Raw genomic sequence first — 12,516 nt, 5'->3', positions numbered from 1 at the left:
AGAATCACAGTCCTTTAGGCTTAAGTGGCCTGAAAATCTGTGTCAGCCTGTGTTGGCGGTGACCATGGTAACTAGGTCTTTGTCAGTCGAGGAAACTGAGCTGCAGTGAACTGAAGTTGGTTTCTCCAGCTGGGTCATCTAGTTTTAGCTTCTTTAAAAGAAGAAATTATATCTTACTGGCTTAAATCCTGAACTGAGTTATGAGTTCCTAAATTACAAGTCAAAATTAAATCTGGAGTTCCCATTGTGGCACAGCGGAAACAAATCCGACTAGGAACCATGAGGTTTCGGGTTTGGTCCCTGGCCTCGCTCAGTGGGTTAAGGATCCGGCGCTGCCCTGAGCTGTGGTGTAGGTCGCAGGCATGGCTCGAATCCTACATTGCTGTGGCTCTGGCGTATGCGGGCGGCTGCAGCTCCAGTTCCACCCATAGCCTGGGAACCTCCATATGCCGCAAGTGCAGCCCTAAAAGTGACAAAAAGACAAAAATAAAAAAAGTTAAATCTGTGATGATTCTAACCCAGTAGAAGCTGAAAGAAGGAACCCTTAGCCAGTGAGACTGACTTTCAAAGGAGGGAAAGAATGAAACAGTGCCTTTAGAGAGAGGCTGGTACTGCTTTAGAACTGGCCTGAGATACAAGCAGGTAAGGAGTGACAGTCCAGGGGAAGTTAGATGGCTTTTCAGATGTTTCTTCTCCAAGTTCATTTGGAATTTCTACATCAGAAGCTGAAAAATGCTCTCAAACCAAACAACAAAATATACCAACCCAACAATGGCAACAAAAAACCCAGTACCAAACAAACAACAACCGCCAAGTTTAATTAACCATACTGCTATTTCTTGCACCCTTCTGGTGGGAAGAAAATGACTTTTATTACCTCGCTCTTTGAGTCTATACTTGCTTCTGTCTCCATTTTTTCTTCCAAATGCTTTATTTAGTATCTCAGTACTGCTGTTGTGATTGGTCATCATGGATACTTTTAAATTGTAAAAGTGAGAAAAATACATCAGATCCAGAAGGGGTTGCTGCTGCTGTTTCGGAGGTTGAATAGGTTAGAATATAATGGGTACTGCCATTCATTTAGTCAGTCTGTAAATATGTATTGATTACCTGTGTGTGCCAGGCCCTTCTAGGTATTGGGAACACAGTGGTCCCTATATATCTGTGTGTTGTGTATATATATATATATATATAGCATGCAGACCAGTATAAATATCTTATTTATACTTTTATCTATAGAATTGCCTTATTATAGTGACCTAATGCTGTTTTGCTTTTTGTGGTGATGTGTTGCTGAACACTGATTATAGAAAATGATACTAAAACATACATCCATTCCTTCAAAACGATCTTCTCCAACAATGCAAAATGGAGTTTTTTACATTTACCTGTAGGATTTTTTTTTTCCCCTTTTCTTGCTGCCCTGAAGCGTATGGAGTTCCCAGGCAGGGATCAGATCCAAGGTGCAGTTGAGGCCTAATGCCGGATCCTTAACCCAACTCTGCTGGGCTGGGGATTGAACCTGCGTCCCAGCACTGCAGAGACCTCGCCGATCCCATTGCGCCACAAGTGGGAGCGCCTGTAGAGTTTGTATATAACCCCACAGGATACTTCTTCTTTCTAATACTAGAGTTAAAAATTATTTCCAAAATATTTCTAGTATTATGTTTTAACTATTGGTTTTCTTTCTCTTGTCAGTAGTTGTTCATGGAAAGGAACTCTAAATCCTTCATGTAGTCTTTATTTATGATTAGTTTTCTTTTTCCTACTTGACAGTTAAATATTAGAGAAGCGTTAGCAGGTAAACCAAACAATTAGTAAATATTAGAAAAGCGTTAGCAGGTGAACCAAAACATTAGTAAATGCAGTAACAAAGATTGCCAGTTAGTATTCCTGTGCTCTTACTTATTTTATAGATGAAGTGTACAAAAATGCCTGAGTGTTTTAACATGAGGGCGCCTTTGTTGCAGGTGATTGACCCGGTGGCTCCGCGGTACGTGGCACTACTGAAGAAAGAAGCGGTCCCCGTGAACATCCCTGAGGCCCAGGAGGAGATGAAAGAAGTGGCCAAGCACCCAAAGGTCCTCCTCAGTCCGCCGATGTTGTTCTCCCTGTTAAAGCAGGAGCAGGAGAGTGCAAGGGAGACTGTGCTTGGCCGCAGTCGCTTGGTGTGGGGATCATTTTCTAGCCAGTGTTACTTGGTCAGGATGTAATACTAATTTTAAAGTTGTGTAATTAAAAAGAATTGCATACCGTTTTTAAAGGTGACTTTCCATTTCCAGTTATTATAGGCCACTGGCTCTGTTCCCCGTGCCACAGAGCACATCCCTGAGTCTGTCTCACACCCAGTAGTTTGGACCTCCCACTCCCCTATTCTCCTCACTGCCCCCCCTCCGTAACCACTAGTCTGCGTTTTTTTTTTAAATTTTTTTATTTATTTTTAATTTTTTTTTGTCTTTTTTGCTATTTCTTGGGCCGCTCCTGCGGCATATGGAGATTCCCAGGCTAGGGGTCCAATCGGAGCTGTAGCCACCAGCCTACACCAGAGCCACAGCAACGCGAGATCCGAGCCGCGTCTGCAACCTACACCACAGCTCACGGCAGCGCCGGATCGTTAACCCACTGAGCAAGGGCAGGGACCGAACCCGCAACCTCATGGTTCCTAGTCAGATTCGTTAACTACTGCGCCACGACGGGAACTCCCGTTTTTGTTTTTATTTTTGTTTTTAGGGCCACACCCGGGGCATATGAAGATTCCCAGGCTAGTGGTCGAATCAGAGCTGCAGCTGCCGGCCTACACCACAGCCACATCAACACGGGATCCAAGCCGTGTCTGCAACCTACACCACAGCTCATGGCAATGCTGAATCCTTAACCCACGGAGTGAAGCCAGGAATTGGACCCACAACCTCATGGTTCCTAATTGAATTTGTTTCTGCTGTGCCACGACGGGAACTCCCTCTTTTTCGTTAATTTCACTCATTTGCTGTATTTTTTGGATTCCACTTATGAGGGATATCATACAGTGTTTTTCTTTGTGTAACTTATTTCACATAGCATAATGCCCTCTAAGTTCATCCGTGTTGCAGCAAATGGCAAAGTTTTGTTCTTTTTGTGGCTGAGTAGTATCCTCTTGGGGGGTGTGTGTGTGTGTGTGTGTGTGTGTGTGCACGAGCCGTATCTTTATGCATTCCTCTCTTCATAGACACGTAGGCTGTTTGCATAACGTGGCAATTATGTAATGCTGTCAAGAACGTGGCGGGTGCATGTATCTTGTTCAAATTCATGCGTTTGGGTTTTTGTTTTTGCGTTTTAAGGCTGCAACCCATGGCACATGGAAGCTCCCAAGTTAGGGGTCAAATCGGAGGTACAGCTGCCAGCTTGCCCGACAGCCACTGCAACACCAGATCCGAGCTGCTCTGTGATCTGTGCCACAGCTCTTGGCAATGCCAGATCCTTAACCCACTGAGCAAGGTCAGGGTTCGAACCTGCATCCTCATGGACACTATGTCAGTCTGTTAACCCACTGAGCTGCAGTGGTAACTCTTCTTACACTTCATTTCTTTTGATTTTTGTCAAGCAAAAATTTGAAATTTAACAAATAGAGCATTCTTTCTATTTCCCAGCTCTCTCTTTCTTCTTCATATAAAAGGCAGACGCATTGCTCTTTCTATACATGCATATCCTGCTATGTTTGACGTTTGTCCCCTGAACTATGAAAGGTCTGCCGTGTCCTGCTAAGGTGACATCTGCTCCTCTAATGTTCTGTAGCCACTGATGAGAAATGACTTCATTTTCTACAGAAGCTTCTGCCACAAAACAGTGAGATTTTGAGGCGAGCAAAGCAGATTCTGGTTAGAGGACTATGTGACAGTAACTGTGCTGGCTCTAAGAGTGAGGAGTGGTTGTCTTAGGCTGTTCATGATCTCAGGGCAGGCCTCCTCATCTAACCCATTCGCCGATGGGCCGGGCGGCTGAACCAGGGTCGCAGAGCGGGAGTTCAGATGAATACAGATGACTTCTGTCTTTGTGAAGGAATAAAATGAATGAATGTATGCATTTACATACCAATACTCTCTTTTTTAAATCACCCAGAATCCCGATGTTGGCCTGAAGCCCGTGTGGTACAGCCCTAAGGTTTTCATTGAAGGGGCCGATGCAGAGACACTGTCAGAGGGCGAGATGGTTACGTTTATAAACTGGGGCAACATCAACATCACTAAAATACACAAGTAAGAACTTTTTGTTTGTTCCTAAATAAATATGAAAGAAAAGTCTTTTGCATTTATTCATTAGTTGAAAGTTGCCTAATTCAAACCCATTCATGTTGCTGACTGGTAAATCTGCCCAGTCATAGACACTACAAATTCTAGACATGTTAAATTTTTTTGCCATATACATTTCAATTTATTAATATGGTGTCAAGATATCTTTTGCTTATGATTTTTGAAAAGGTCTACGTGTAGATTTTAAAAAATAGTTCTAAGGCTTTAAGGCCCCCTTTCATCATCGAATTCTCAGTATATAATTAATTGTTGGCTGGAGGGATCCTTTGGACAGCATTTGTGTATGTCATGATCTCTGTCCTAAAATCTACTTTAAAATGAATTGTTTTGTGGTGAACATGAGCTTTCCAGTTAATATAGTTATCATAGTGTGCCAAGATTACATAAATGGGGCATAGTGTGCTAAGATTTAGTGAACTCTGAAGTTTGAATTGTCCAGTCCTTACATCCAATTTCAAGTAGTCGTTAAATATTTAAAATGCAATATTACAGATTTTTAAGGCTCACTCCGGGTGACTTAAAAATTCATCAGCGTGTTCACGTTCTTCATCATTGGATCTGTTCTCCAGTGGGCTTTTCCTCTCTTGAAAGCAGGATTGTGCTTTATGCATCTCTTAACCAGTATGTGTCCGGCACCTATTAGAAGCTCAGATAAAAGTTTGATTTGGAATTTTTCCAAGGAAGATCCCTTCTCCATTTATTATAGATACAGAACAAAATAATGCACTAATGGCAGTTCTCATTTGTTTTCTGAAAACACCTTTCAATCTTATTTCTAGAAATGCAGATGGAAAAATTACATCCCTTGATGCAAAATTGAACTTGGAGAACAAAGACTACAAGAAAACCACCAAGATCACGTGGCTTGCAGAGACTGCACGTGCTCTTCCTGTCCCCGCAATCTGTGTTACTTACGAGCACCTGATCACGAAGCCCGTGCTCGGAAAAGACGAGGACTTTAAGCAGTACGTCAACAAGAACAGTAAGGTAGCGTCGAAAAGAAATTGTATTTTATCTTTCCAGGTTGTATAAACTTTTTGTTCGAATTTTTAAAATGAACTTTAAGTATTTGTTTCCTCAGAAAAAAGGGAAAAGATTTCTAGAATTTTGTTAAAAATGATATAAAAGAGGAGTTCCATTGTGGCTCAGTGGGTTAAGGACCCTACATAGTCTTCTTGAGGATGTGGCTTTGATCCCTGACCTCGCTCAGTGGGTTAAGGGTCTGGCGTTGCCACCAGTGGCAGCATAAGTCACAGATAGGCTTGGATCTGGTATTGCTCTGGCTGTGGTGTAAGCCTGTAGTGGCAGCTCTGAATCAGCCCCTGGCTCAGGAAGTTCCATGTGCTGCCATGGAATGAACAAAAAAAAAAGATATAAAAGAGTAATGTTCCCATTTTACAAATGCTGGAGACTGAGGCATGATGAGGTTTAGTAACTTGCTTGAGGAGAGGCAGTGAGGGGGCAGGGCTGGGGTTGGCCTGGCTCTGGAGCCCTTGTGTGAGCCCTGGGGGTTCAGAGCTGTGCCAGCTTGCCTCAGCTGGGTCCATACTGTTGCTTGCATTGTCCTCCGTATTTCTGGTGGGCAACTTTGTATCTGCAGGGACACCAATTGAGGTAGTTAAAAGGTTTCTGAAGCCCATTAGTTTATACATGTTAACTTTTAGAAATGCAATAACTTATCATTATCTATTTTAATATGTCACTTTTATTGCCTGTGCTTAATTAGTGAAGTCTTTAACATACCTGTCTAGCTGCTAGAAAAGCTGCCTGCATTCTAGAGTTGTTTTAGTGCTCTAATTTTTAAGGAAGCATATTTTGGTCTTATGTCATCCTTACAGCATGAAGAACTAATGCTAGGAGATCCCTGCCTTAAGGATTTGAAAAAAGGAGACATTATACAGCTTCAGAGAAGAGGCTTCTTCATATGTGATCAGCCTTATGAACCTGTTAGGTATGTCAGTGTAACTGAACATTTAAATTAAAATACTTAAAGTTCTTAGAGTAAATTATATTTTAAAAAATTGAACCTCCACTAAAATACTGTACCTGACCTCTGTTCAGTTTAGTGTGTCCTTCTGTATTTTATATTTCAGACCTTATTGTAATAAATGATAAAACTTTGAAACAGCGTAACATTAACAAATTTTATTTCCAAAACTAAATCATCTTCATGTGGTCCAAGTTAAAAAAAAAATTCCAGTGTAATTTTTGGGTAAAAATGACTGCTATTCCCTTTTCTTTATAGTGGACTGCAGTTAGCTGTTTTAGAATGTGAATGGTGCAGCAGGTACCATTAGAGAACCGTAACAAATATTCACTGTTTTTTTTTAAACCATCAAGTAATAGAATTACTAGGAGAAGGCTCAGTCTCTGAATTTTTGTTCGTGTTTCTTTTGGTTTTCTTTTTTTGTCTCTGCTCTTTTTATTGCAACTCTTTAACTTTGGATCAGACCTTTCTCCTGAGCTCCAGACTTGTGAATCTATTTAATGCCTTTTATATATCTCTGAATAGATAGCTTTCCAGTCCCTCAGACTTTAAAATCCAGGATCCTACATGCCGTCTTTGATAAGTTCTCCTCCTTCATCCCTCGTTCCAACCAGGAAACCTTGGTGTTTCTACTGCCAGCTTAGTTCATCTTTCTGCATCTACTGCTCTGCCTTATTTCACACCCCTGTGTTTCTCCCTTGATTGCCAAAACAGTTTCTAAAATAGTCCCTTGCTTCCAGTTTTGCCTTTTTCTAATCCACTTTTCATGTGTTCACCAGTATAACAACTTCAAAGTAACAGTTTTTATCACATTTTCCCCCCTGCTTAATAATTATTTTTAGCTTAAGAGTAAAATCTAGGAGTTCCCGTTGTGGCTCAGTGGTTAACAAATCCGACTAGGAACCATGAGGTTTTGGGCCTTGCTCAGTGGGTTAAGGATCCGGTGTTGCCGTGAGCTGTGGTGTAGGTCGCAGACGCGGCTTGGATCCTGAGTTGCTGTGCCTCTGGCATAGGCCGGCGGCTATAGCTCCGATTCCACCCCTAGCCTGGGAACCTCCATATGCCACCGGAGCGGCCCAAGAAATGGCAAAAAGACAAAAAAAAACCAGAGTAAAATCTAAACTTCTTAATTTGACATCAAGATTTTTCATGTAATAGCCTCTTGACCCACCTGAGCCATCTCTGTGGTAGTTTACCTCTCCCCAATTCCTTCTGTTGAAGATACTGGACTGCTTTAGTCTTTCCGAAGTCATCAGATGCCTTTGAACTTCTTGCTTTTTTCCGAAATGGCCCTACTTCTTTTTCTTCATCTGGGTAACCTTTCAAATGTTCTTTCCCCCAGAGCTTTCTGGTACTCCTTTAATCAGTCAGGCACCCAGCCTGAATGTCCCCATTGCCTCAAGACTTTCCTCTTTAGAATGTTTATCACATGTTGTGGCTGCTGTCTTATCTTTCCATCTTTTATTTTATTTCCACCACTGGAAATTCATTAAGCGCAGATACATTTTCCTTATTCATCTTAGTATTACATTGCCTTTAGGTAGATAAGAGCATACATGTAAATAGCATATAACACAGTACTGGGTACTTACTAAGCCCTCATTAAATATTTCGTCAAATATATAATACATAAAACATCACCACCAAATGCCAGTGGTGGTAGTAGTAATGGTACCAACTAGAGAGATGCCCAGAAGAGAGGATGTTCTCAGTTTATTCTGAGAGAATTGTTTAGCTTTTTGACAAGTGGTGCAGGGATCGGCAGCCACATGCAAGGATGAAGGGAGCCTGTCTCATACTGTGTCTGAGAATTAATGCACATATGGATCAGAGACTGCAGAACTCTGAAAAGAAAACCTAAGTTTAAATCTTTGTAACCTTAGCAGTGCTTTCTTAAATATAACACCCAAGGCATAAGCAGCCAATGAAGATACATGTAAATTGGACTATATCAAAAATAAAAAATTTTGTGCTTCAAAACACAACATCAAGGAAATAAATATACAATCCGCAGAATGGAAGAAAAATATTTGCATGTGTATCTGATCAAAGATTTGCATACAAGATAAAGAGCCCTTACAGTTTGGTCATTAAAAGACAATTTAAAAATGGACAAAGACAGGAGGCACAGTGCTTAACGAATCCGACTAGGAACCATGAAGTTGTGGGTTCGTTCCCTGACCTTGCTCAGTGGGTTAAGGATCCGGCGTTGCTGTGAGCTGTGGTGTAGGTCGGTGGCTACAGCTCCTATTAGACCCCTAGCCTGGGAACCTCCATATGCTGCGGGTGTGGCCCAAGAAAAGATGCAAAGACCAAAAAAAAAAACGGAGAAAGACATTCTCCAGAGCAGATGTACAAATGGTCCATAAGCACATGTAAAGATGCTCGGCATCATTAGTTTTAGAGCAGTGCAAACAAGACCACAGTGAACTATCCCTCCATATCCACTAGGATGGCTGTGATCAGAAAGGAGATGGTAACAAGGGCTGAACATGTGGAGTTACCGGAGCCCTCCTACCTTGCCACTAGGATTGTAAAAGGATGCAGTGACTTTGGAAAACAACGTGATAGTTTCTCAGAAAGTTAAATTACAGAGTCATTGTTTGACCCATTTCCATTTCTATGTATATACCCAAGAAAAGTATTAACTGTTTACATGAAAATTTGTACACAAATGCTCATAATAGTATCGTTCATTAAAAAAAACAAAGGTACAAACAGCCCAAATGTTCATCAGCTGATGAATGGATAAAGGAAATATGGTGTCCCATACAAGGAATATTTTTCAGCCAAAAAAAAAGAGTGAAGTGCTGATTCATGGTATAATATGCCTGACCTTTGTAAATGTTAGGCTAAGTGAAGTTAAGCTGGTCCCAGCCTACCACATACTGTATGATTTCACTTATGTGAAATATCCACAATGGACAAATCCATAGAAACAAAGTAGATTAGTGGTTGCCATGAGCCAGAGGAGCAGGGGTCCGGAAAGTAACAGATAAGGATACGCAGTTTCTTTTTAGGGTGATGTGAATGTTTCATAATTAGAGAGCAGTCTTGGTTGTACAGTTTTGTGTAACCAATGAATTGTGTATTTTGAAAGGGTGGATATTTTTAGTATGTGAATTATATCTCAATAGGCCATATTAAAAAAATGGAAGAGATATAGGATTCTGTTGTTACTAAATTCTTTCTCTACTCATTTTTACTTTGTGGCTTTTACCACAAGAGTAAAAAAAAAAATATTTTGCTTATGAATAGTCTTGGGGCAGTGGATTTTCCTAATTAACTCTTTAGATTTGAGAATTCTTATAAAGTAAATGTTTTACAGAAATTATTCTGCTTTTAAGCACATTGGGTGTGCTGTGTAGATGCATTTCCTTTAAGTCAAAAGTGAGAGCATTAACATCCTCTAATGCCACCTCTGTGGTAGGCAGTGTAGATGGACTTTTTTTTTAAAAAAATAAATACATTTTACTGGAATATAGGGTAGTAGATGTACCTTTGTGCTGGACTTAGCATGTTCATATCTATGAAAATTCAGAAATTGAAAGTTTATAATTGACACCATCAGTTTTTATTTCTGTATTTATTGTTTTTAAACTATTCTGAAGAGCCTCTGATTTGAATGAGAGAAGAGACTGTTTATACCTTGAAAAGTATTAACAGTATCATTGAATTAATCTAGGGATTCAGTTTTAATTGCTGTTGAGATAATTTTGTTCAAATAACCTTTTTTGTCCTTTTGTTTTCTTTTTAGTCCATATAGTTGCATAGAAGCTCCATGCGTTTTGATATACATCCCTGATGGGCATACAAAGGAAATGCCAACATCTGGGTCAAAGGAAAAGACCAAAGTAGAAACAGCAAAAAATGAGGTAAAACCTGACTCTTATGATATGTCTCTAGTCAGTGATCTTCTGTCCTAGGGTTTAGACTCTTTTTCTTTGCACAGGATTGTCTTCCTCACTGTTGAGACTAAAGAAGACAATAACTCTTACTCTTGGGATTTTTGTTGTTCGTTCTTATAAGAGCTCAAAACACCCTGCAAAACAAGATTTTTAAAATTCAGTTTTTTTTTGTTTTGTCTTTTTGCTATTTCTTTGGGCCGCTCCCACGGCATATGGAAGTTCCCACGGTAGGGGTCAAATCAGAGCTGTAGCCACCTACCTACGCCAGAGCTACAGCAACGCAGGATCCGAGCCGCGTCTGCAACCTACACCACAGCTCATGGCAACGCCGGATCGTTAACCCACTGAGCAAGGGCAGGGACCGAACCCGCAACCTCATGGTTCCTAGTCGGATTCGTTAACCACTGCGCCACGACGGGAACTCCTAAAATTCAGTTTTATTGTCTGAAGAGTAAGAAAGACTAGGTTAAAAGAATGCTTTTAGAAAAGGTTTTTCCCCAACTAGAGCTGTAGTAGATCCTTGCCCAAGATAACAAAAGTTGCTATGACAGAGATAGGACAGTGACCTTGTTTTCTGGCTCCCTCTGTACTTTCCTTTCAAGCTCAGACTGTTCAGGATGCTGGGTCATAGACACATCACATGTACACACAAGTGCATATCCTTATATCGTCAGGGAAGAATACAATACGGGGAGCCACTGTGTTAGAAAGATATGCGGTCTGTTCTACTGCACTCATCTTTGGTAGCATGAAGTGACTCATTCACAGTTGGTAAATAGGGGAACACCAGTATATCACAAAAAAAATATCATACTACCTTATGTGTGCTTTCTCCCAGTGCATTAATGTTTTCTGTTGAAGAAGTATACAGAAAAATCTTAGAGAAGAGCTAAAAGTCACAGGGAACAAAATGGTGTGAGCAGTTTTTTTTTTGTTTTTTGTTTTTTGTTTTCTTTTTAGGGCTGCATCCATGGCATATGGATATTCCCAGGCTGGGGGTCTAATTGGAGCTGTAGCTCTGCCAGCCTACACCACAGTAACTCGGGATCCGAGCCACATCTGCAGCCTACACCACAGCTCATGGCAATGCTGGATCCTCAACCCACTGAGCAAGGCCAGGGCTCGAACCTGCATCTTCATGGATGCTAGTCAGATTCGTTAACTGCTGAGTCATGACGGGAACTACTGACCAGGGTTTTAAAGTTGGAAAGGTCTCAGTAGGAGGAAGCCATGCTAGTAGGCAAAAGGAAATCATGACCTTGAGAATAAAATTGTACAGTTACTACGTATCCATGGGTCATTTTAGTGAACATATCTCTAGGTTTGTTGCATATACTTACATACAACCATATGACTGTAAATATGTAATTTTACCCAAATGGAATTGTTCCACAATAATGGGTTAAAATTGTTCCATGGTATTTCATAGGGCTTTTGCCTTATTGACAATCTGGATATATTAGATGTATTAAATCTTTAAAAAAAATTAGTAACAATACCTTTCAGCCTTTGTAACTAAAAACTCTACACAGCTTTATTACTTTTTATTTCCCATCAACCTGATGGGTTCAGTACAATTGCCATTTCTCTTTTATAGTTAAAAAGCAGAACTAGGAGTTCCCGTCGTGGCGCAGTGGTTAACGAATCCAACTAGGAATGATGAGGTTTTGGGTTCGATCTCTCGCTCAGTGGGTTAAGGATCCGGTGTTGCTGTGAGCTGTGGTGTAGGTTGCAGACGAGGCTCGGATTCCTTGTTGCTGTGGCTGTGCTATAGGCCAGCATTTACAGCTCTGATTAGACCCCTAGCCTGGGAACCTCCATATGCCACGGGTGCGGCCCTAGAAAAAGACAAAAAAAAAAGCAGAACTAGCTTAAGTAAATAATTCAAGGTCGCACCGCTAGTATGTGGTAGAGCAGTGATTTATTCTCAGATGTAATGAATGTGTTATAATTTCTTTAACTAGTCTCCTAATGGTAAAGATTTAGGTTATTTTCAGTTTTTACTACGATAAAAATGCCCCAGTAAATATCTACATACCTCTACCTTTGTTTACTTCTGTCATCTTTTGTTAGGATAAGTTTTTAAGAATGAGATTATTCCTTTAAACTTTTTTTTTAAGCTGTACCCACAGCATGTGGAAGAACCCGTGCCACAACAGCGACATGAGCCACTGTAGTGACAATGCCAGGTCCTTGATCTGCTGCGCCACAAGAGAACTCGCTTGTTAAACTTTTTAAGGAGATTAAATTTTTTTAATTTTGTTTTTAATTTAAAACATAAAACTATCAGTTTGATATAATCTTGTGAAGAGACATATAACATGAATTAATAATT

The 12,516-nt window shown here is 40.5% G+C and overlaps 1 protein-coding gene across 2 annotated transcripts in view; it reads left to right on the top strand.

Moving 5' to 3' along the window:
• EPRS1 (glutamyl-prolyl-tRNA synthetase 1) overlaps window positions 1-12,516 on the top strand; it is a 67,217-nt gene that overhangs the window by 27,312 nt on the left and 27,389 nt on the right. For both annotated transcript variants that reach the window (XM_047754601.1, XM_047754602.1), the window contains 5 exons: window positions 1,971-2,081; window positions 4,096-4,232; window positions 5,066-5,273; window positions 6,125-6,237; window positions 10,031-10,148. In XM_047754601.1, coding sequence (XP_047610557.1) covers window positions 1,971-2,081; window positions 4,096-4,232; window positions 5,066-5,273; window positions 6,125-6,237; window positions 10,031-10,148 — 687 coding nt within the window. The remainder of the gene's footprint in view (window positions 1-1,970; window positions 2,082-4,095; window positions 4,233-5,065; window positions 5,274-6,124; window positions 6,238-10,030; window positions 10,149-12,516) is intronic.

The sequence above is a fragment of the Phacochoerus africanus genome, chromosome 12 (assembly GCF_016906955.1).
Source record: "Phacochoerus africanus isolate WHEZ1 chromosome 12, ROS_Pafr_v1, whole genome shotgun sequence".
Classification (NCBI taxonomy): domain Eukaryota; kingdom Metazoa; phylum Chordata; class Mammalia; order Artiodactyla; family Suidae; genus Phacochoerus; species Phacochoerus africanus.
The sequence above is the reverse complement of the archived record's forward strand: the minus strand, read 5'-3'. Positions and strand labels throughout refer to the sequence as shown.